Source organism: Poecilia reticulata, linkage group LG14, assembly GCF_000633615.1.
Source record: "Poecilia reticulata strain Guanapo linkage group LG14, Guppy_female_1.0+MT, whole genome shotgun sequence".
NCBI classification, from domain to species: Eukaryota; Metazoa; Chordata; class Actinopteri; order Cyprinodontiformes; family Poeciliidae; genus Poecilia; species Poecilia reticulata.
The window spans coordinates 16,459,523-16,484,147 of NC_024344.1; the positions used below are offsets into that span (position 1 = coordinate 16,459,523).

At 38.6% G+C, this 24,625-nt stretch overlaps 1 protein-coding gene and 1 long non-coding RNA gene across 4 annotated transcripts; both read right to left on the minus strand.

Moving 5' to 3' along the window:
* Nucleotides 1-657: 657 nt before the first annotated feature.
* Nucleotides 658-1,805, minus strand: LOC103476046 (uncharacterized). The gene is made up of 2 exons (XR_535398.2): nucleotides 1,088-1,805; nucleotides 658-998 (listed from the first exon to the last, which is right to left on the minus strand). It is a non-coding gene; the product is annotated as an uncharacterized LOC103476046 (long non-coding RNA).
* Nucleotides 1,806-6,333: 4,528 nt separating this feature from the next.
* Nucleotides 6,334-24,248, minus strand: LOC103476048 (flotillin-2a). Of its 3 annotated transcripts, none has more exons than XM_008428086.2 (11): nucleotides 24,034-24,248; nucleotides 21,304-21,385; nucleotides 18,872-18,962; nucleotides 13,458-13,581; nucleotides 11,962-12,080; nucleotides 11,732-11,845; nucleotides 11,527-11,646; nucleotides 11,221-11,435; nucleotides 10,696-10,879; nucleotides 9,883-10,032; nucleotides 6,334-8,840 (listed from the first exon to the last, which is right to left on the minus strand). In XM_008428086.2, exons 1-11 carry the CDS (start codon nucleotides 24,080-24,082, stop codon nucleotides 8,790-8,792), a joined length of 1,299 nt encoding a protein of 432 aa, XP_008426308.1. In that variant the 5' UTR covers nucleotides 24,083-24,248; the 3' UTR covers nucleotides 6,334-8,789. The 3 variants fall into 3 exon arrangements, with proteins under 3 accessions (XP_008426308.1, XP_008426307.1, XP_008426309.1); XM_008428085.2 differs by lacking the exon at nucleotides 18,872-18,962 and adding an exon at nucleotides 18,424-18,514 and having other exon boundaries at nucleotides 24,034-24,247; XM_008428087.2 differs by lacking the exons at nucleotides 18,872-18,962; nucleotides 24,034-24,248 and having other exon boundaries at nucleotides 21,304-21,370.
* Between the last annotated feature and the right edge of the window lie 377 nt (nucleotides 24,249-24,625).

Consider the following 24,625-nt stretch of genomic DNA (forward strand, 5'->3'; position numbering starts at 1 on the left):
GATGGGAGGGAGTGAGAGTTTCCTCACAGACAGGAGCTGTGTCAGTCCCTGAAGCGCTCCTTGTTCACTGAACAGCTGCTACCCTCTTGATTTGACAGAGCAAAGATCGCTGCCTTAGACAAGCCAACTCCAGCTCAGCACAGAAAATTAATTTAGATCCTATGCAGGGTGCCCGCGCATTCTTAAAAAGTCTACAATTCATGTAACAGAGTTTTTTTTAAATAAGTTGGCCTTAGATAAGTTAATAACAATGGTCAATTAAAATTTTGTTTCGCCAGGTCTATTTAACCCCGTATGTTTTATGGGGTTTTTTTTCTTGCTGAACCTTTCTGTCAGGCAAAAGCTTGAGTCACACTCTTCATTGCGATACTCAAGACGGTTGAATCTGCCTGTAATTAGCTGCTAATATGCCCTTGCTAGCTAGCTATGGGTTTTTTTTGCTAGCTAGCTAGCTAGCATGATGTTTAGTTATACAATACTTGTCATGGGTGGGTGAAAATTTACTGACGTTTGGACGATATTCATACATTTCACTCATAACTGTTTTGAAAATGTCCTAAAAGTCTTACATTTGAATTGGTGAAACCTACAGAAACTCTGTTATGAGTAAACACAAAACCATTCAGAGCAGATTCTACAAATAAAGAGGCACTCGTGTAAGGAAGACAGCCATCATTTTTATTTGACATTATTGGTTTAAATGTAACAATGCTCCAGCTCGTCCTTTCCTTCGTCGACATTGAGTGAAGGCCGTAGAACCCTTACCATTACTAAAACTCAGTAATGGTAACGGTTTAACTGCCCCCCTCGGCTGTGTGTTCGGCCTACTGACGTTTCAGCCCGAGTCTCCTCCGGCGCCGGCGGAGGTGGAATGATACCCTGGATAGTACATCATCTATACTGTAGTGTCTCTTTAAAAAACTTACAGTATAAGATGATATCCTGTCCAGGGCACAAGACAGAACCACCAAGCAGCTTGTCCATGGCTCGTCTGGAGTCTGCAACAACAAATTGGGGTAAAAATGATTTAAAAATACAAGTAAATTCAGATTAATTGGCCGTAACCTCATGTCTGAGCCGTCCTCACCTGTTTGCCCCTTGTCGTTAGACGTCTTCACTACAAGTGTTCACGTCTGGTCCATGTCTCCTAACTGCTCAGTCTGTTGGGCTCCAGCACTTAAAAGGTTGCCCCCCCCTCAGCTCATTAGCATACCGTGATGACATCTGGGGTGGACCAGAGAGGTTTTTTTTTTTCTCCTTATCTTCTCTCAACCTGATTGCCACAGTCCAGTAAAGGTCCACACCCTTGTGCCTCGTCCTGAGGCTGTTACGGAGACGCCAGAGAGATGTTCTGAATGCAAGAGAAGCAAGAAGAGAGAGACTGCTGAGAACCCAATGAAACCAGTTTACAGTTTCCTACATGCCACGAAGGGAGCATGTCGAAGTTGGATTAGACCAAACTGTAATATTTAAATCTACAGGTACATTTCCAAATGTAATATTGTCTAAAAGTTCAACAGCTTTTGTCACTCATTTCAAAAAGTGAAAATCATATCATGCAGAATTACAACACATTTAATGAAATGTTTCAATCCCTTTCATTTCTTAACATGTTGATGATTATAACTTAAAGATCACGAAAAACCCAAATTGTCTCAGAAAATTTGAACCGCAGTCCAAGAAAGGTTAAAAATCTGGCCAATAAAATGGAAAACGACTGATGATCCCCCGTAAATGTGGCAATTTTTTTTTATTTTAATAAGACATTTTATATTTTGGATCTTTAAAGATTTATATAATCCATTTAAAAAATGTATAACTTATTACTGAGCAGGCTACACTGAAAAAAACCCCAAACTGTAAACAATTTTTTTTGCTTTTTTAACTTAATGAATTTTGTGGCACAAAAACAGTTTTAATTAGCCAGTTTTGGTCCCAAAGGCAAAAGGTTTGGATCCCACTGTTAAAGAAGCAGGTTGTTCATAAGAGTTTATCAAACATATTCGTAGAAAGGTGAGTGGAAGGCGTGCAGAATAAATGCTACATACGAGCTACCGATGTCATTTATTGTATCGAGTCGCTCCTGAACCAGAGACGAAGTCAGAAGCTTGTAGCCTTGGGATAAGGAGAAAAACGTCTGGTTGAAATGTTCTCTCTTTAAATTAAAAATAATTTCTACATTTCATTTGGAAGTCAAGGTCTCAGAGGAAGAGCGAAGACTAAAGTTTAAAGCTTTATTTAGAGCCATACAAAAAGAAGAAAAATGCATGTTATGCCTTTTCCTGGATGAAAAAGGAACAAATAAAATGGCTTCTACACTTAAGAGTACTTAGAGATCTAACAGGTTTGTTTTCTTGAATTAGAAAAAAAGACATGGCTACAATATAGTGCTGCCACCAAGAGGGCATTTAAACTTGACTTCTAACTCATGCCACACAGTTCAGACTTTTAGTTGTAAATAATAATAATTATGAACTAAATGTTTCCCTTCCATTTCACAGTTATGCACTAATTTGTGTAAGTCTATCATTTAAGGTTTCAGTGTCAAACTTTGTGGTTGTAATGTGGCTAAATGAATTCCTCTGTGTAGTCAGCCACACTCTTCTCCATTTTTCTGTCTTGCTGTGGCCTTTGACCTTTCTTGGCTACCCTCTAATCAGAAGAATCCAGTCAGCCAAGACAACGTTCCTTCATAAAGCCACTGGGAACTTTATCTCCCCATGTGGAAATAAATCTAACATTCAGCATCTCGTCACTCCGGATCTCCTCGCTGCTGGATTTATGTGCAAAGCGTTCACTGTCTGGAATTTAATACTTCTATATGACAGCTGATGTGGCGTTATCTGACTTATTAAAGCTTCTTTCTTTCTTTCTTTCTTTCTTTCTTTCTTTCTTTCTTTCTTTCTTTCTTTCTTTCTTTCTTTCTTTCTTTCTTTCTTTCTCCGTGTCCTCAGCCAGGTTGCGGGATGAGGAGGAATGCGTTCTCATCCTCGTCACGTTCGCGGCGTCAAATCACGGCTGAGCTGTGATGGAGTGCGTTTCCTGCTGCGTTTTCTCTTTAATCCCTGACAGTTTGTCCACGTGCGTTTAAAAATAAACCGTTTCTTCTTCTTTCCCCTCTTCCTCCTGGAGGAATCAAGTTGTCTGACTTGAAGGTTTTCAGCTCTCCTCCGCCATTAAACCGACAACAGGATTCAGGCTGGAGAAGGTTTTGTTGGAGCTGCTAGCTGAAACGGCTCCGGGGTGATTTAGCGGAACAGGGACGAGGTTTTGTCCAGGTATACTGACTTTTCAAGCGGCACTGATGAATGCCCCCCCCTCCTCTGAAGCCGAGTCATTAATATGGAAATACCCCCTCCGTATTCTTAATGCGCTCCTCTAAGGTCAGTGTCATTTATCACACTTCCTCTCCTGTACGGTTGAGACAAAAATCCAGTAATTTACTCTGGTAATGATGTGTGTGTTCCTCAGAAAGGGCCCGGGCTATAGGTGGGACCCGGTGGCTCCTGGTCAGGGTGTGTGTGTGTGTGTGTGTGTGAATGTGTGTGTGTGTGTTGTCCCTCCTGCTAGGGCCGATAAACACACAGGCCGGATTATCTGGGTGGTTTCCGTGGCGTCCAGAAGCTTTATCTGCAGCAGGGAAGCCGCTGCTCTTTCTGCAAGACAGATAAGTTTTTGCTTGTCTGACTGATTATTAGAAGACACTTTCATTGAATGTTAAACTTTAAATATGTTAAATCCAAACTTTTAGTCACATGGACCAAAAATCATCAAGTTAAAAAGACTTGAGAGCCACATAAGATGTTTTTTTTCCCACCAAACGGTGTCAAACAAACAAATGTTCATTTTTGGCCGTATCAGATCATTAATATCCTCAAACGGCCGCTTGTGGCTCAAGGTAGAAAATAATGATAAAATCCATGAACAAATTGTTACAATATGAATAGATAGCTGTCTCTCCAATCGATAAGTACTTCTTAAAGTTAAATAACACTGAACTTCTTGCCTCATTTATGTAATTTGGCAGTAAATGCATAATTGGATTGGTAAAATAATACATCAGTATCAGCGCATAATTGTTACCTTGAAGGTTATATTTATGTAGGTTTAGAATCTAGTGGGCCTTATATTAAGCTACGGCAGGCCGGATTTGGCCCCCAGACCTTGAGTTTGACACATATGTACCGACTCAACATTAAACTAAGCAGGCAATACTTTAACTAAACAAATAAAGTAGATTTGTTGTTGGCATGAGAAGTCATTATAGATGTAAAACATTCATTTCTGAGCAGTAACATCAGAATTTAGGTCAGTCTTTCTTTGAAAACATTATTTCATAAAAAGTAGTTTTGAATGCAGCATGTTCATCTTTTGAGTGAAAGTTACATTTGGTCTTTAGAAGAGAAAATGCAAAAAATAAAATAAAAAAATAGACAAATAGTTAAAGTTTGTTGCCAAGAATGTTTTATTTTACTTAAGATGTGATAATTTAGCTGTAATCAAACTTCTGATGCAGCTGCCAGACATCTTTTTGACGCAAACAGTTTTCCCACACTCATATTGGATCTTTTTTTTTTTTTAATACAGACTAATTAAGAGTTTGGAGACACATCAACAGATCTCACTAACAAGCAGAGTAACGTCTGAACAGCAGCTGTACACAGGGCTGATGTCCCACGTCGGTTTGTTTCCATACGGAGCGCTTTCACAAGATGAGGTTATTTAACTGAAGGCCAGCTTATTACGGTTCTTACAGCAGATTAGAAAACGTCCTGCAAAGTAACAGAAGATTTTTTTTTTTTTTTTTTTGTGCTGAAAAAATGAGCTTCTTATCAGCTGAGATAAGACTGAACAGAACTGCGTCCAACTAGCGAGGAGGACGGGACATTTGAATCCTGCTCGGAAGGGGGAAACTCTGGGTGTTTTCGATATTCATGAAACAAACGCAAACCGCTTGTGTTTTACATCCCTGAGTTGGTTTAAAAAAAAAAAAAGGTTCAGTTGAGTAAAACAAACTGTCAGAAAACAGAAATGTATTTTTTTTATTGTTATTCCGAGAAGCGCTCATCCGAGTCAGCGGTTCCCAAGCGTTTCCTCTTCCCAAATTAATATTGTAAAACAGTATTTATTTCATATTTGTTGTTACAAAGACAGCATCAACAACCAACTTACTGTTTTTAATTCTTTCCGAGTGTAGCTTTTTAATCTGCTGTAACGCTTGTAACATAAATATGTTTTAACTGCCGTAATTTTTGTCAGCTTGGTTTGTGAGGATTTCAAAATATGTTGATTTACGACCCCCAACTTTGATCTTTTTTGTCATTTAGCAGACAGAACAAATTGTCCTGCTTCTAAATTTTCAGAACTATTTCTAGCCTGCAAACCTGATCAATAAGCTGAATAAAAAATTAAATCTAAAAAATAAAAAAAATCCCAACAGTGGTTGGTTTGTGTCCTGTTCCTGACTCTTCTTGCATTTTGTACTTTTCATGATCTTGTCATCATCCACCAGGATGAGATGTGAATATTTTTAATTTCTTCCGCAGTTAAGAGCCGCTTTCTGCGCATTGACAATAAAAGTATTCTGGAGTTAAGGTTTTAATCCGCAGGGTAATGATGTACACTCTGGTTGGTGGAGAAGCTCCTCAAACTGTTAATTTTACAGTTTGGTCAAAGTGAAGTTGAGCAACAGTCAACCAGATTTTCAGAACTTTGCTGCTTTACTCTCCTACCATGACACGAATGTTTTGGATTACATTCATATTTTCCACCTCAGCAGACAAAAAAAAAAAGTACCCGATTTCCTTTTTTCAGTGCTACAATTATCACAAGAATTGTCAATCATAAAGCGGCATAATGCACCAACAAGGTGACTTCTAACAAAGGTTTTGGTCAATCCTCAAAATGCTTGCTTAAAAAAAAAATCTTGATATTAAGCATTATGTGAGTAAGTTTTTTTTCCTCCACATTTTTAGCTGATGCCACTTTGAGAAATACCAAGCTTGCGCTCAAAATTCGATTTCACTTTGATCCAAGTCTTCTTCTTCTCCAGTAAATTTACTGACGGGGATCGTCTGAGCTCCACTCATTAAAGTAAGAAGAACTGTCAAAATAAATCGTTTGGTGAGTTAACTTCAAAGAAAAACACGCGCTTAGAAACTCTTCAAATAACAGACTCCTGGTTCCATCCTACACTTCCGTCGGCTGGAAGTGTCAAAAATGTCCCTGCAGTGACCTCTACTGGCCTGAACTGGCTATGACGGCTAAATGCGCTATCCTGTGAAGGATCAATATTAGCTTTATTAGCCCATTTTCTAAATGACAGAGACGGACTGAAGGTGATACAACTTTATATTAGAGTGACAACACAGAATAACATGCTTAATCCTCCATGCTGCGTGGCTTCTCCTTACAGTCATCGGTACATGAGAAGCCATGAAATAAAACCGAATGAAAACATCAACAGAGAGAACAGATTACAACAGACGTGTTTCAGACAAAGATGAGAGTTAAGGCATAGGTCAGAAATGTTTTTTTTTTTGTGGTTTTTATTTCTTTCTCAAATGCTACACCAAGTCACAAGAAGTTGCATCTGATTAGTCAAATGATTTTGCATTCTTTGGCACAAATATGATGGCCAAAACAACTGATGAGGTCAAAAGTTTCAAATAAAAGCTTTTTACGTATATAGACTTATTTAATAACAATTCAGCTATATATTCAAGTTCATTTTCATCTACAAGATTAGGCGAAAGCACATTTTTAACAAAAATCCTGTCACTTCTCTGAGGTGATAATCTGCAGAGCTCGTTACTTTAACAAAGGCACTAAGGAAATCTAATTTCCTAAATTTAAACAAGTATCACAAAGAGATTCCGTTTAGTGAAAATGTGCGTCATTGCTGCACAAAAGTTCAGAATTATGACAAATATAGGTGAGATTATAATATATCTACGTATTTTTATTAATTTTTTTTTTTATACAACCTTCAACATAAAAAGCGTGACTGTTAGAAACCTGTGAAACATAATGTGACCGGAGAATGATGAGGGGAGGGAGAGCTGCCAATTATTTAATGTGCAGCCGAGTGACATCAGAGTCTCTGAATGATTCTCACTGACCGGGAAAACGATCCGTTCTCCCGGTCAGGTCGGAATGACTCACTTCCTGGGAACGGCTGAAAGTAACCGCACTGGCCGACACAAACGACAGAGAATAACGCGACAAGCTAGCAGGCGAATGCGATTCCTGGATCTGTTCAGGCGTAAAAAAAAAAAAAAAAAAAAAACACGGAGCATTTTAGAAAACAAAAGCAAAAGAAAGGGTTTTAAAACTTCACAGAAAATACAAACGGAAAAAACAAAATTAAAACTCGGAGGCAAAATGTAAGAAAATGTTTATGGTCACAGACTCGGAAAGTCGTCGTTAAGCTCCTCACAAAGTGGTTTATCAACTGTTTACTAAAAAAAAGAAGACAATAATAAAAGGTAGGCCAAACATTCACAGTATGCTGGACAACACAGATGATTACAAAGATTTTAGATTTCTGACATTATGTAACAACTACAAGCAACCCTCCCTTTCCGTTTCTGTCAACCCTTCAGAAAAAAAAATCTTTACGGTATTAAAACCAGAACATTTATATCACAATCGCTATGGTCTGACATAATAATAAGAACTTAATCGGAGGAGATTCATATTCCGTTTCTTCATACTAAAACTTTTTCTCTAGATTTCATAGTTAGGGGTCCAGCTGCTCAAACTCAGTCATTCATCAGATCCACCAATCAAAAGAGCAACAAAGCACAGATGCCATGTGAAGCGTTGCCAAACTGATCACATGCTTGTTTTCCAACTCGTGTCATTTCATTTCTGCTTTGTCAGCGTGGATGGAAGAGGACACGGGCAGGATTCATGATGTGATTACTCATGATGCGAACTTCAAAGAAGGGGGGGACAAGGAAGTCGAACAAAGGGGAGAAATAAAATGGCAGCCTAACGTTTTGCTACTTGAGGTAATAGAAAAGTTTTCGGCAGCCCCAGCTGAGATCCAGGGTCTCCTTTAAGGCTATGTATGGCTTTCTTCTCGCTTCGCAGGTGCAAATGTGTTCAAACGTGTGATAAAAGTGAAAGAGAAAAAAAAACAAAACAAAACAAAAAAAACACCAGATTTACTGTAGCCATGTTTGACAGGCATAAATCCAAATTAGTGCATGAAGGTTTGAACAGGCACTGGACATCGGAAACAGACGGGCAACATGATAAACTGCAGTGAGGATCATCATACAGCTGATTCAAAAATCCACCTCTTACAGCTACACTCAGAGGAAGAGATCAGTCAGCGTTAGGAACCCATCTGTAACGACAGACAGGAAGAGGCAGCAGCTGCGTCACTGCACAGCTTCCAGAGGTGGAACAGCGTCTCAACGCCCGAGTTGGAAAGTCTTTGACTCCAGCAGGAATCTGCCCCTAATCTGGACTGGAATACCCAATACATCTCTGGATCTTTAAACAACACACTCTGCTCTGTTTTGGATACCATGTAGAAGTGAATAAACAGTAGCATCTTAGCTAAGGAGGATAAGGACGAACTGAAGCCAAGCTGAGATACAGCTTGATGCGAATATTTCTTTTTTCCTATACAAAACTAAATTTCGCTTAGAAATAGTTTGAAAAAAAAAAAAAAAAACTCTTGGTCGGTGTCAAGTGTTCCTGGTTGAAGGCAGTTGCAACGAGGGATTATCTGACTGAGAAGCCTCTTCATGCTTGAGGCCTTATTGTCTCATACATCACACAGCCGCTTGGCATTGTGGGCCAGTCATCTTCTGGAGCAGAGGGATCTGTGGGATCAGAAAGATTAATGCAATAAATATGGAGGGTGGAAATGGATTTTCTTCCGTCATTTATGTTTTCCCACAGTAAAATTCAAGAACTTTTCAAGGTAAGTTTGCCATTTGCACTGCACTTTGGAGATAAAAAACAGACATATGAACAATTTCCTATTATACAACATAATTCAGTACTGTTATTAATAAGTCTTATTTGTGTTCTACAGTCTAGGTAAACAAAAGATTTTGAAATGTCTCTCTCACACACAGCTGACTGGACCGAGAACAACATTTAACAAACATTCCTCACGTATAAACTATTATTTCTATTACACGGATCAATAACTGATTGAGCCATTAGGAATAATAAATATTCACTAAATTAAAACAATTCAGAAAAATCATTTTAAGGTAAATGACTTTCCTGCTCAGATTAAATGATTGAACACAATATACAAAGAATGTTACAAAAGAATCTACAAAATGTTGTCGCTAAGTTTTCTGGCATTTAGCAAACAGAAATAATTTTGCTAATTCTCCACTGACCTAAAACAAGAGGAGTTTAGTCTGATTTAACTTCAGACTAAGATAAATGTGTGTTTATGTGTCTTTTTTATTAGGTGTATGAAAATATCTGATTTCAACTGTAAAAAACATTCTCCAAATTTGGGATTTTAATCAAACGTTAGATTGGACTTTATTACAAAACTGTGCAGTTTGAATATCAAGAGCTCTCTACGACTTTATGCAGAAATCAGGCACTTTCCAAACCTGTAATGTAAACATTTCCCTGTTCAAGATTCATAGGCTAGAAAGAAATATTCGGAATGATGCTCAGGGTGATTTTGAATAAGAAAACAGAAATCTGATCAATCTGATCAAAGCTTTACAAAAAAATAAACAAATCTGAGTTCAAAAATGGGTCACAAACCTGTATGGTTTTAGTTCGTAACGGAACATCTTTCAGTAAGAAAAAAGGTAAATAAATGACTAATCATTAAGACAAACGTTGAGTTGGGGCGTGTGAGCTCTCACGGATGAGGGGAGCGCTCACCTTGGTCAGATCTACCCCAGTGAGGGCGTTGATGGAGACGGGGAGTTCAGCTAGAAGTCGATTCACCTCTCCGGTCACGCGGCTGCCTTCGCCACTCAGGATGACGATCTCGCTGGTCTTGGCCAGAGGAGCAGCCACCTTACTGGTGATCTGCAAAACACACAATAAAAACATTAAAGCCTCAAGCACTGGACCAGCGTCCACTGGATGGTGACTGAATCAGAAGGATCCGTTTGAATGGAACAGAAACAGCAACATGTTCCACTCCAATTTAACAAAAAATGGCCTCATATGATTGTTTTAGTTACTGATTATTCTGGAGATTATTTTTTTGATTAACTGATTAACGCCATGTGAGAGCTGGCATAGTTTGGAATAGAGCTTAATCACATACAAAGGCCTTCTTAATCTAAAATTCAAAATGTGTAAAATCTTAGGACAGTTTTAGCTTAATTACTGTGTAATTGAATTGTTCTTTCAGGAAAAGGCCTTTTTTTGAGTCTGTGTGCTCCAGTTAACGATTAATCGATTTCTCCCAAATTGAATTGATTACGATTAATCGTTTCATCTCTACATTAAATGTTAGTTTACAAAGCAATCTGTTCGTGCAACATGGAACTGATTGGAGTTCAGATTTAATGCCACATTAGCAGAAATGGCTACGTTATGTGAACAAAACATACTAAACAACAGATTAAAATAAATATAATTTACAAGTCGACTTTCTGCAGTGACCAAAGAATACATGAACAGAAATGTGGTGAGGGTTAAGACGGACTAAAACCCAGATGTAAATAAGCGTGTAGCGCTGACCTTAGGTAGAGCGTCCAGCACCAGCGCCGTCTTGGCAGCTTCTCCGTACTGCTGGTAGGCTTCAGCCTTCAGCCTCATCTTCTCAGCCTCTGCTTTGCCCACAGCTTCAATAGAAGCTGCTTCAGCCTCACCAATGCAGCGGATCTTCTCAGCTTCTGCCTGCGCCGTCAGCACCTTCTTTATCCTGGGATGAGACACCAGAAGCAGAAATGGGTCACAAGTGGCTGGTAACGTTGGCAGGCTTCTGCCGTATGCCAAACAACCTCTGTGCAGGCAACTAAATATAACTGTGTCAGTACAAATGATTATTTTATTGTTTAGAGGGAGGCTCCAGTTAGTTTACGTGTACAAAGATATTTTCACTAGAAACTAGTGTAGAGTAGCCTAGATTAAGCACAGACAACTTTAAACACAGTCAGAAAAGCAAAAATGGTTGTTTCACATCATATAAAATTAGCTTTTTTTTTATATGATTAAAAATGATTCCATTAATTTCTGGACTGCGTAAAACCAACTGAAACGTACTTCTGTCCCTCGGCCAGCTGTTGCATCTTGTAGGCTTCGGCCTCTGCAGGTCTCTTCACGGTTGCAATGAGCTCCTTTTCGGTTCGATCGATCTCCTTCTCCTCGATGGTGATCTGCTTCTTCCTCTGCACCACCTCGATCTCAATCTCCTCCAGACGGATCTTCTGCTGCTCCTTGGCCGCCTGCAGCTCGTACGCCAGCTGAGCCTCTGCTTTCTGCAAGGAATATTCAAGTTTTTTTTTGGAACTACATCTAGAATTTCGCTTGTCTGTTTTTGAATTTTGCAGAATGTGTCAAACTGGATACCTTTGTGTTCACTTCCTGGTTGAAGGAGGCTTTCTGCATCTCCAGCTCTCGTTTGGAGTCGGCCATCTTTGTATCTGCGACGAACTTGACGTCCATCATTTCTTTCTTACACTCGGCTTCCTGAAAACAAAAGAAAAATTAAAAACGGTTAAATTAAGACGATCAGCGGATGGGAAACGTATGTTCTTCTTGAAGCTCATCTTACCCTGATGCCTGCATCCCTCTCTGCCTCCGCCACACCGATGTCTGCGTCCCTCTGCACTGCAGCCGTCTGCGTTTTCCCCAGGGAGCTCAGGTACTCCACTTTATCGTAAACATCCTGTCAGCAGGGAAAATAAACAGAGCAATGCAAAACAGCAAGTGGTGAAAATATTCTATGGGTATGGTAAGTAGAATTAAATCCCAACAAAACCAAACATTAAACCTGTTACACACCTTGATGGTGAAGCTGAGGATCTCGATGCCCATTCGGCCGACATCGGGAGCAGCCACCTCCCTCACCAGAGACGCAAACTTGTCTCTGTCCTGGTAAATCTGTTCAACTGTGAGGGTACCTGAAGATTAAAGGGATTGTTAATGTCCTTATACTAATGACTTAAAACAAGCTGTAAGTTTTATATTTGCACTAGAAACTAAGTCAGAAAACATGTTCTTGCAGCAAAAAATGATCCTAGATTTTATGTATTTCTTTGCATCTTATTGCCTCTACAGTTTTTTTTTTTTTTTTACTATTTTTTATTGTGAAATACTTTGTTACTGCTGTCTGAGAAAGGTGCTATTTAAATAAAATGTACTTACTTACTATTCACCCTTTTACTAGGACATTTAACCATCTACACTAGAAAGAAGATTATGTCAAGCCAGTAATAAACTGAATGATAATCTAAAAGGCTGAGGAATTTTAAAATATCGTTCCTTCACTTTAACTTAAATGTGATAACTGGCTGGAATCCCCTTTGTTGAGGATCTCAATCAGAGAATCCTCCATTTATCTCCTTTATCTACTACAGGTAAGCTATTTGCAGCCAATAACTACTGCACAGAACCAAACTTCAAAACTCCAAACTATTCCATTAGCAAAAAATATGACCAGATTGCTTTTCTTACTGAACTGCAGATCTGCTGAAGGTATTGAGTTTATCCATAGAGGAAATGTCAGTGATTATAGCCATCTCTCTATGTTTATGCATAAACTCTACAGACTCTACAATGCTTTATAAATCAATTTCTACATTTTAACCACATGAGTCCAAACAAAATAGAAAACAAGTGACGATCCCAAAGATTTGGAAATTCTCTGTTTCTCAAAAGTCCAAAGTCATTTTACTGGTTTGGCTCTTTAATGATATGCAGATTTCGTTAAAAAAATGTTTATTGTTGAGCAGGTAAAACAAACATAAAAATATTAATAATAATAATAAAAAAATCTTAATTTTTGCATTTTTAAATTAGAATTTTGTGTGTCCATATCAAAACCTAATGGAGATTTTGTGACAGTAATCCATCAGATCTTTTTGTCTTTTAATGTGATAAACCGATTAACACTCCCCAAAACGTCCTGCAGTCTTTCCTCTGCCTACATCCCCCAGAATGCTGTGCAGTTCTGTGTCGGCCTTCAATGAAATGATTGAATATCAGACAATATATCTTATTATTACCATTACTACACTGATATTAATGACGTATCCATCTTCAGCCCTAAAGCACACTACATGTTTTTAATATGTATTTATTTAAAAGAAACATTTTGAAAACCACAAATCATTTTCCATCCATTTCAGAGGTAAACATGATTTTGTGCTAGCTTACTGCATAAAATCCAGATAAAACACGATGCAGTTTGTGTTTTTAACAGGACTAAACATGAAGCGATTCAGACACCATCAGCAACAAAATGGAAAACAGCCGCCTCAACTTCAGGAAGTACCCACCAAGGATGGCGCGCAGGTGACCCTCCAGGGTCTGCAGGATGACGCTCTTGATCTCCATCACGGTCTTTCCCAGGAACTGTTCACAGGCGAAACCCAGCAGTTCGTTTTCCGTCATCACCTTCACCTAGTGCCAGCACGGACACAGATTGTCAGCTGAACACACACACACCCACAAACCCAGGAGCGAGCGGCATGCATGAAAACGTGTTAGCTTTTCTGCTGTCTGCGGGCAAACACACGCCGTCCTTCCATATTCACTTTCACATCATCACTGGGGTATTAAAAACAGGTGACTGAACGCAGTGAATCATCACAGAAAAAGTGGTAAAACTGGTGACATTATTCACTTCAGTGACATGAATGCATAAATGGTGAGTTTTTGAAAGAAATTTAAAACTTTTTACAACTGACAGAGGGCTGCAAAATATCATTCCTCCACATCGAACTGGGTTTGTTCAAAACTATTTTCACATGAATCCTCAAAGTTAATGCATTTTTGGTATATATAAAACCAAACTGCATGGTCAGACTTTATCCTTGTGACTTTCTCAATCATAATCCAACTCATTTTTAAATTACAAGCACTTTATAATAAAAATACCATATATAAAGCTACATTTTACTCCAAATCTACTTATCTAATTGATAAAGAAAAGCAGATATTTGATTTAAAATGTCACTTAAATAGGGCATATTTAATTTTACCTTTGAGTAATAACTGCAGTCTGGCCACAAAGCTACAAACAATGTAAAATCATTTAAAAGTCAACTAATTAAAAAAACTGCATTTAACCTAAGATTTACAAAATGAAGGCATTTAAAGGTCATCAAAAAAGCACTAAGAAGATTTAGCATGATAATGTAGTCCACAGGTGCTGAAACAATATAAAAGACGGTGAGCTGGGTCCTTAGGCGAGAGGTCTGCACATGGTTTTGCTTTAAGACATGCACTCCACTCCAGAAACGAGGGAAACACAAAGTGAGGAAAGATGGTCGTCATTCCGAGGAAACCGTCTGCGAACAGAGGAGGCCGCAAGCCAACCACATCAACACATACATGCCGGCGCAAACAGACAGCAGGGGGAGCTGTGCCACGACTCGGGCTTACACAAGGACCTGTGAGGGGTGATGGTGATAGAAACCCTCCTATCTGTTATGCGACACCATCTTTTTGTTCCTCCAACTTATTAAAAAACTGACATATTAGGTACCCAAACTTAAAAATGAACTTCAAAACCGATTTAGATTATAGGTGAAAATGTCCAATGAGGTGAATATTTGAATAAAATACATCTGTAATAAAATAAAAAAAGAGAAATCGCAACATGAACGTTATGTTCTACTCTGGTTTTATTTGAAAAGCTTCTACTGAGAGCCACTCCTCAAGTCCAGACATGTCTAGCTGTGGAGGAACATATGACTTGTTACCATGGAAAAGGCCACATTGGCTCTGGATTAGGTTGGGCCAATCAAATGGTGCCCAGGATGGGCTGCTGGGTTAAACTGTGAGAGTGAGAGGAGTTGTTTAGCAGGAGACAGTGGGCTCATTGTCAGTTACAACTAGGGAAACTGAGACGGGAACAGTGTCATCGCTGTGGCTAAAACAGAGAACTAATAATCCCACTCTGTCATGCAGACGGGAAGAAGGAAAATGAAACAAAGAGAAGGATATGATTTAGAGAAAAACAGTGTTTCACAATTTTAAAGAGAAAATCCACTAGAATCCCTGGGGAAGCTGACAGTTTTGCTTCTGGAACAAAGTTGATCTTTTAATCTGTTTCTAAAATCAGAAACCAGCGCAACAGAGTGGCTATAAAGAATATTTTAGTACGAATTCAGTTACACGTTAACGTAACATGTCCTGTTTTAAACAATGCAGTGGTGGGTTTCTTCCTGTTTGGCCATGTGGTTTATTTTGACCGTAACAGACCTAAGAGAGGCTCTAAGAACAAATCAAAAGCATGTCTTTAGTGATGTCACGACATGGATCACAGGCTCTTGGAAAAAGGAAATTTGATCCTAAACAGAAGCAGTTAAACTGGTTCCTCACAAGCTCAGACACTATAGACAGGGTTTACCTTTAGATAGTCAAATAGTACATCTGTCACCACTGGGATCTGGTTGGATTTGATTTTTTTTTTTACAACACACAAAGATAAGGGTGTGCCCACCGCATTGCTGAATCTGTCACAGCATGAACTTAAAAAGATAGTGGATTTTGTCTTTAATATTGTTTTTGTTTACAAAAAGAAGCATACTTTGGCACTGAACAAGTCCGGGCTGACGCCGTTTCAAACAAAGCGTGAATGACCTGAGAGTCTAAGATGAAGACTCAACACAAACTGAATTACATTCCAATATAGTTTAGCGTCTTTATTGCTTTCTGAGCTCTGACTGGTTCGTGTTTTAGACTGACAGTAATTTTCCACTACATGGTATGGTTCGACTGTGTTCATAGATCAACATGACAGCGATTTCCTGCTTTGCTTCTCACAGTATCCTCTTGTTGTTGGCAGGATAAGCTGTTTATTCTCTCAGTGTGCTCAAGGCTTTTTTTTTTGAGAAAACAGACACTTCCCTGAATGTGATAACATTTCACAAACCTCCACTTAGGATCTGCATTTTAAAAGTAAGAATCGTAAAGGAGTAGGAAGTAGTTACAGAATTACCTTGTGAAAAAGCAACAGAGAAGGATTTGAATAACACTTATTATTGCATGACTTTATGAAAAAAGATCAAAGAAAAAAGTATTATGGTTGTATAGATGAGGTTTCAATCAAGACATTTTTAAAGGACTAACAGCTTCAGTTGCACTCCCACAAACATAGTTAATTTTTGCACATTGAACTGATGTAATTTTTTTTATTTTTACCCTTTACAATGATGCTCACAGTGCAATAGAGACTATCCCTGCTGCTGCAGCGTCATGTGACATTCTCTACATGTTACACCCAGACTGATGTAGAAAGGAACGCTCTGCAAAAAGCATCTAAAACATCATTTTATTTTATGATGTACAAAGCAAAGTGCTACATTTGTAAGAAAGTAGAAAATGTTTCCTGAAAGCTTTCTCCAGACATAATGAACTGGAATTGAGGTAAAGTTTTATGAGCAGAATTATCAAACATTGCTCAAGAGCAAAAATGCTGGCAGCATCAGCTCAGCATTTCGGCTAACTGCCTTTGATCAACAGCAGCTGTATGTATCTATTTAGAAACAAAAGAAACTCCCTTTGACAGATAATATACCTGTCACTACCAAGAAAAACAGAGACTGCAGCACCCAGGATGTCACAGGTGAGTAAATTAAGAACATCATCACAGTACTAACATGGACCACTTGAGGGTGATAAAATTAAGCATTATCTTGCTGCATTTTACACCTACTGAATTTTCAAATGCATTTAAGGAGGTGTCGGATTTAATCTCTGTACTGTAAAAAGATTCTGATTGGGGTACGCCTGGACAGTATAACTGGATTCCTCGCAGGTTTTGTCGGCTATAATAATAAAAATGGAAGGAAAATAAAAGCTTTTAAAACCTCACAGTTGGTTTTCAGCAGTATACATATAGATTCAAGGGCCGGTCTCCTGCAACTCTTAGATGCATCTCTCCTTCAACACACCTGAGTCAAATAATGAGGTCATTAGCAGGACTCTGGAGAACTTGACCTCACTGGGGAGGTGACACAGCTGTTGGAGTCAAGTGTGTTGGACCAGGGAGACATTAAGAGTTGCAGGACACCGGACCTCGAGGACCAGGATTGCCTTCCCCTGGATTAGAGGCAAATAAAACGGCGGATTTGGCAAAATGCTTTGGGGGTTTTGTGGTGGTGCAGAGGTTAAGTACAACCCACATAAGGAGGCATTAGTCCTCGACGCGGCCGTCGCAGGCTCAAATCCTGACCGGGTGACCATAGAGCCACATGTCTTCCCTCTCTCTCTTTGCCTACTTTCTTGTCTTAGCACTTTCTAATAAAGGCCACTAGAGCCCAAAATTTTATTTATTTATTTATTTTATTAAAAAGAAAGATTTGGCAAATGCAGTTGGAGTTTCTGAATAGCTGCATCTTTAAAAGCCTGAAGATAATTTTAAAAATTCAGGTAGGTAAGAGGTAAGAGTTGTTTGAAATTCTAGATCTGGACACTGAACTACTGACGACTTATTTCACCACCTTTGTCTTGATGCATTTCATAGCGATGCCCAACAGCCAGCTCACAATAACATGGCCGGCGCCACCACATTGCTAAAGAGGAATAATTCAACTGGCAGATGAATTGTGCATTTAAAAGCCGTTAAATGGAAAGATAAAAATGGGATAGCAGCATAGAAATTATCAAATGGAAAGAAGGGGTAAATTCTGAGTAAATACAACATTAGTTTTGCTTTATGTTAGTTTGGTTTCAATACACAAAGTGTCCAGCCTATTTCAAGCTAAAATAGTTGATACCGTACCATGTAATGGAAAACTGGCTCTTGGCCATACACTCTAGTCAGAAAAATGCTTTTCCTTTGGATCCAAGTTGGGGTGAAAGAAACTTACTAACACTGTGTCTCAGTTTTCTTGCGGCAGCTTATTGATGCAAAGCGTATCACTACCAGATGGCAGAAAAAAAAGCATGGCGAAAAAAGGAAAAGAAACAAAGATCTGCTGCCTATGTAAGCTTTAAAGTTTTGGATATTTTCACTATGGATCATTTACCTTTGAATAAAACATTACAGCCCTGAAACAAGCAAAAAAAAACACAACACTGTCTAATCAGGGGATTTCAGCTCGATGCATTCTGTTTTAGGATGATATAAAATCATGCAAACAATATAGCCCAAAGTCTGAGTGAATCTTGAAATCTGTACATAAAACTCCTGGTCTGCTTTGATTTCTGGCTTTTCTGCCAAAGAAAGGAAGGTATGGGTATAGGGGTTAGTGGAGTCTGATCTGGCATTCCCAGAGAAGTGTGATGATTTACCTGAGCCACCCCAGTGACAGTTATAGCTACACCCTCCGCTGTCTCTACATCCTCACACTTGGGCTGCAGGGTCATAATCTCAAGCGTTATCCTGTGAAGAATGTGGAAAAATATCAAATAAAAATTGACATGTACGCAGGGAAAGGAAATGAACGGAAGGGACAGATAACACACACAGCAACAACAACAAAAAAAAAACAAAAGTGAAACCATTCACCCAAGGACTCCAGATCACCAGCAGCAGAGCAACAAGACACTTAATCCAGAATTCAGACTCCTTCGAATTCTGATGTAATTCAGGATTACGTATGAGGAAATGCAGCACAACTTTCTTTGGCACTGAACTCCTTAGATTTGCGGCCAATCAGAGATTTTATTGGTTAGTTTGTTAGTGGCACCATTCTCCTTTGCCTGCTTGGGCCTTTTTGGACCTTTTCAAGTGCGTTACCTGAGCCACCCCTGTCACAGCCAGGGGAACACCCTCCGAGGTTTCGATATTCTCACAGCGACAGAGGATGGTCATAATCTCCAGAGACATTCTATGCAGACAGGCAGGCAGGCAGGCAGCGGGTATAGCATAGGCAAAACAGTAAGTTGGACAACAGTTGTTAGGAACGTCAATAACCATCGACAAGTAGAGGAGGGAAGGGAGACGGGGACAAACACACTGCACAACTTTGCCTTTTTCTTACCAGATTTTATTCTGATAGTTAAGTAAAAGAGAGCATCATGGATTAAAAATCCAACTTAATATTTCTAGTTGATCCTATTTTGATTGTACTTTTTGTTTAAAGTGTCAGAGCTGAAAATAAGAACCTGTTAGCAGCTCCACCTACAAGTGCTTTGCAGAACAGCTGGATCAATGAGTCAAATCCTTGAGCATTAAGATAATTGCTGCATCTACACAGGAAGTCAGGCTCCCACTGCTTTAGAATGCCGTCTATGTTACATGGTACAAACAGAACTTTTAGCACATAGTATAGGAGGCACATTAAAATAAAACAGAAGCTGTAGACAGTTAAGACTCTCTGGGACAGCTTAAATCTCAATGTTGCATCATCGTTTAGGTTTGGTCTATGCTCAAGTTTCCTAGCAACCACAGACGAAAAGCAGCACTTATTGTGAAACGAGTGACTTCAGGTTTTAATGCCAAGACAGGCTGATGAAAGACAAAGCAAAGCATGTTAGATAAGCACAAACAAGAGGGGAGGCAAACTAATTATAAAACCATTTACAATTGGAAACCCCAGAAACATGGAAGATGGAGTCACTTTCATTTTTAGATCATTTCTAAATAGCAAATAAAAGTTTTGCATTTTTTTAAATGTAAACTAAGATTAGTTTGTCTTTCCAGTGGAGCTGCACTTAAAGGAATAAGATGTTGAGCTGCTCTTTTTACATATGTGAAAAACTCTGGCTTTTATGACAGATGTTATTTGTCTTCATTTGTAAGCCCTTATTGGTTTCTCTAGCGATTCGTTTTCATTACGTAATTATTTCATCAGTGTAAACATCAATTATTGATAACATATAGTTTGTTAAACTAAAAGCTGGTAGCTAGCCAGATAGGAGCATACAATTAAAGACACACTAAATGAATGAAGCAGGTCTAAAATGCAAAACTGATCTAAAATGTAACATTTTAGATTCATTTTGGGGAACAAGAAGTATAATTCTGATAAGCGTTTATGCTGTTATGACCCCTGATAAAAAAACAAAACCACTCTCAGTGACATTCTGCTGGAAAATAAGTCAATTGCACTATGGCTACATTTCATGGCAATCTTTAAAGAGATTAGAATTTTTTTTTAAACATCTTAAGGCAGGCAGCTTTCTTTTGCAGCGGAAAACTCAAGTAGAAAATTACTAAAACTGCAAAAGTACAAGCTGACAAACTGGTTAAATATCAGAGATTCCTCTAAAGTCAGCAAATGTTACTAACATCTGTTATAGTTCAGCAATTAAATCAGCCGGTTTTTCTATAAAACAAAAACATGGCAAACACAGTTCAGAAAAATATCTGCTAAATCAAACCAGCAGTTTACTTCATATAATAACCAAACCTTCATAAATAAATAAAAATGCAAAGTAGTTCATCCAAATTATTTATTTGCCAACTCCACTGCAGGCTTTTTTTTTTTAAAGAACGTTGTTAACAGGAACTAAAAGTTCATAACCCACAACGGCAGCAGAAGATTCATTATCTCAATCTGCTGAATAACCAGACGTGGCTTTACTCTGATTTTATGTAAATTTAGAAAAATGCAAATAAAAACGGTCACTGACTGTGCGGTCACTCACATTCATGTGCAAAGAACACATGAATGGGAGAGAAGAGAGAAGAAATCTGGTTATTAAAAACAATTGTGTAATCATATAATCAAATATTTATGTTAATAAAGAGAAAATGTAATTAAGTAAAATTTGTAGCACATCATCATAAACCAATACTAAATCAAAATCCATTTGATCTTAAACCTTATTTTTAGATTTGATGAAAAAATCTGATTTTACAAGACAAATGGTGGTTGTTTTAATAAAACCACTTCTGCCAGAAATGTATATAAACTAAGTTTCATAATAACATAACTGAAAATTATTTGGATACTTCTTTTTTGTTGACACTAGTAATAAATAGACAAAAGAAATGTTTGCTTAGAGTGACTCAGTCCTGAGCTTTAAATGCCGATTAAAGTACTGTGTATTTTTACAGCTATGCTAAAAAGGATTTCATCGTTGGAACCCAACAAGCCAGTTAATGCAGTTACTCCTCGTCGTTTTTCTCTGACGTGGGCAGTTTTGTCGACCAGCAGGCATCCTGCTCTGACAACACAACTAGGAAATGTGTCTCTGTTACGGCCACAGCCGACAGGATCTTACCTCTGGATGTCAGAGATGAGCCACCAGGCCCAAGCCCAGCCCCCCACGACATACGTCTTCTGATCCGAACCACAGCAGCCACCTTCCAGAACACATTGAACATGTGTCACATGGTTGTCATCATGTAAAATATCCAAATACAAAGCACAGCTGGTAGGTTCTAATTTTCTTTTTGAGATGGCTACTTCAAAACGATCAAAATAAAAAATTCAGAAGAACATTTTTAATCCAGAAATAATAATTTGTGCTTTTGAAAGAAAACTAAAAAAAATCAATCAATGGTTTTTCTTTTTCCTTTTACTGGAATCAGTTAGCTACTCAAGAGGAAGTTTGTGTGCAGAACAGCGTCTCGCGCTTCATTTCTTGTTTCGCCGACAGACCACACAAGTTCACAAAAGGTAACAATGTTGCCTTTGCTTTTCATCTCGACTGATGATTTGAGGTTGCACTAGTACAGGTAAAACAGCCTGCAAAAGTTTTGCACCTTGTGGTTTGATTACAAGCACTCCCACGATTGCCTGAGCTTGTAGCCTTGGCGCTAAATCAAGACAACATTGACAATAACTGTGGAATCTTTCAAGTTGGGAAACGTGCCAATAGCAAAACAGGTCACGGCCTTTCAGACTGATTTAATCTGGACTCTTTAGTGCGACATTCCCAGCTGTCACATGTTAACTGGCAGGCAAAGGAAAGGGAGATCTATATTTACTGTCTCAAAAAACTCGACCTAACAACTGATAATTGTAGGGCCTACTGACCCACCCATCTTCAGCTGTCTCACAATGACGAAACACTCTTAGCAACAGTTCTTGTGACATTTCATGTCTCAAGCAGAAGAGTCACTGTTGGACAAAGTCATTTCCAAAAATCTGAACTTTCCAGGCAATTCAGAAATGAAACCGGCTGTAGTCATAAACATGCAAGGACACTCTCTTTGACCTTAAATTTTAAGTGTAATGCCAACTGGTCAGGTCACCTATAGAAACACATCGGCTACAGACCGATTTAGACAGCAGCATAGCTGAAATTCCTAAATGCACTCATTCCACAGACACCAAAAGGGAGGGTTCCTGGTTAATAACTTGGAATGTACAGTGTGATTGACACCACACATATGTGATATTAAACCACACATCCTCTTCTTTCAAGAAGTTAGAAATATGTTTATTTTCTAAATCAACTGGTCCTGGTGTCAAATGCAGAGCTTATGCTGTTACTCAGCTCTGGTCTTAGGCTCCAATGTTTCATGCCGCTCATAGATGTTTTGTTTTCACAATGAAGCTGAAGTGAGTGAGTGAGGAAGAGGCCCTTACAGATTCAGTTAAAGGGGCAGGAAATCTGTGGAACAAGCACAAATTACAGTTTCAACAAACCGTGGATCTGCCACAAGTGTGAAGAAACACAGAGGCTTTAAAATATTAGTTTTAAAGATCACAAACTCCCCGATACCGTTTGTGTCTATAGTGTAACAGTACAATTTTGCTATGAACAATTTTCTCTTTTACATACGTGAATCTAAGACAAGCGCAAGGCAGACTTTAAATTACAGGGTCACCAAACTATTGGCCAATTTTACCACAATTCAGAAAACATTTGTTTTCCAATTTACCGAACGCATCAAAACTAAAAGCTCTCTCCATTTCAAGTCTATAAAAAGGGTCAACCACCAGCATGCACTTTAATACACGCTTATTAGGATAACAAATTAGACAAAAATGCAATTCCTTCAAAATTACTAAATTTTTCCCCACTTAAATACTGTATTATAGTCCATATGGGGGAAAACACTAATCAATCAAAATCAGAATTGGTAGTTGAGATCAATTAGAAAAGTGTATTTTGGTGGATATGTTCATCTGATTGGTGCACACATTTGTGACATTTTGTTCAGAACAAGTTTTGTGCTCGACTTCAATTTTGTCATGAGCATTTGTGAACATGATGCACACATATGTTTCTCTCTATATGAGCCCAATGTCAGGGGTTTAAGAAACATGAGATCTGCCGACCAGACAGAGTCAGTACAGTGTATGTACCCGCCCTTCTAATTTAATTACCTCTGGTTCTTCAGGAGAGCACCACCATATTCTTTCATCAGTGTTCATTGGAAAACATACAATTATGCTCAACATTTATTGCTCTTAAGTCTACTTTTCTGTATACATTGCGTATTAATAAAACAGCTGCTTAATTTTACCAAAGTATCCTATTCTAATAGTTAATAATATAAAGGAAAATGGCTGCAACCAAAAATTACTAAATCTATCAGTCATATACTGTAGGGATGCAATGTAGATAAACATGGTGGTAAAAATGAGGACTTTTTAAATATCTTGAACAGACCAGACTGCATAAAAACAATGCGGGAATATTGCTATGGGAACATACTGTACATATGCGAAAATATGGCGGATATGATCATTCTATTCACAAACTAATTATAGATTACATCCAAATCATGAGAAAATTAAACCTGCCATTTCTCCTTTAGAGGGAACGGAGGAGAATCTGTCGACTTAAAATAAACCGAAGACAGTAATTTGTTGTCATATACTTTATAATACTCGGCATTTTTCCAACAGAAACGCACGCATTAGTTTCTGGTTAAAATATATAAGTAATTTAACTGTTAAGCTTCGATATTATTTCATAGTTTCTCGTAATGAGTGCTTTAAGGAAAGAGTGACGCTCCAGGCAGGAAAAACACGGCGTCAGAAATGTTTACGTTACCTGAAACAACGAGGGCCTCGTTCGGTCCAACGGTGTGGCAATTTCCCATTTTATCGACACAAAAAACTTGAATCCACACCGGCTTAAAACATACAAAAAACAAATATTTTTGTTTCTAAACTTCCCTTGGTCGCTTTAAGCGCAACCCTCTTCACGCCCCTACCGTAAATTACGGGAGGAGGGTTTTATTTTTCCCCTTTTTACGTTTTTTTTTTTTTTTTCCCAAAATGGAGACCGGAGGATACATCTTTCAACACGGAAACACAGTACTTCCGCTACATACTTTCAAAATAAAAGCATTCTCTGTAGCGCTCGTGTGAGGTAGCTTATTCTGAACACCTCAACGTTGTATGTTCTGTTTGGTTTCGCTGCAACTTGACTGACTGAAACAGCTACCACTGTTCCTTCCTCCCTGAGCCCCCACCCAGGATTACTGGACAGACCAATGTAGGCGTGGTAGTGTAAATATCCGCACAAGGAATTCTAAACAGGATCCCTGTAAATTTACAAGAGGGGGCTTGTGTTCATGAGTTCTCACATGATACATGTGTCATCCAAGATCGATTGTTTAAACAGAGCAGGAAGGGGCTGC

What these genes read in the sequence shown, in the direction of transcription:
- LOC103476048 (XM_008428086.2), bottom strand. Translation starts at nt 24,082, where the DNA reads ATGGGAAATTGCCACACCGTTGGACCGAACGAGGCCCTCGTTGTTTCA. An exon ending in TCACCTGCGCGCCATCCTTG is followed by an intron (nt 12,081 to 13,457) that starts GTGGGTACTTCC and finishes TTTAATCTTCAG; the next exon opens with GTACCCTCACAGTTGAACAG. An exon ending in AGAGGGATGCAGGCATCAGG is followed by an intron (nt 11,647 to 11,731) that starts GTAAGATGAGCT and finishes TTTTGTTTTCAG; the next exon opens with GAAGCCGAGTGTAAGAAAGA.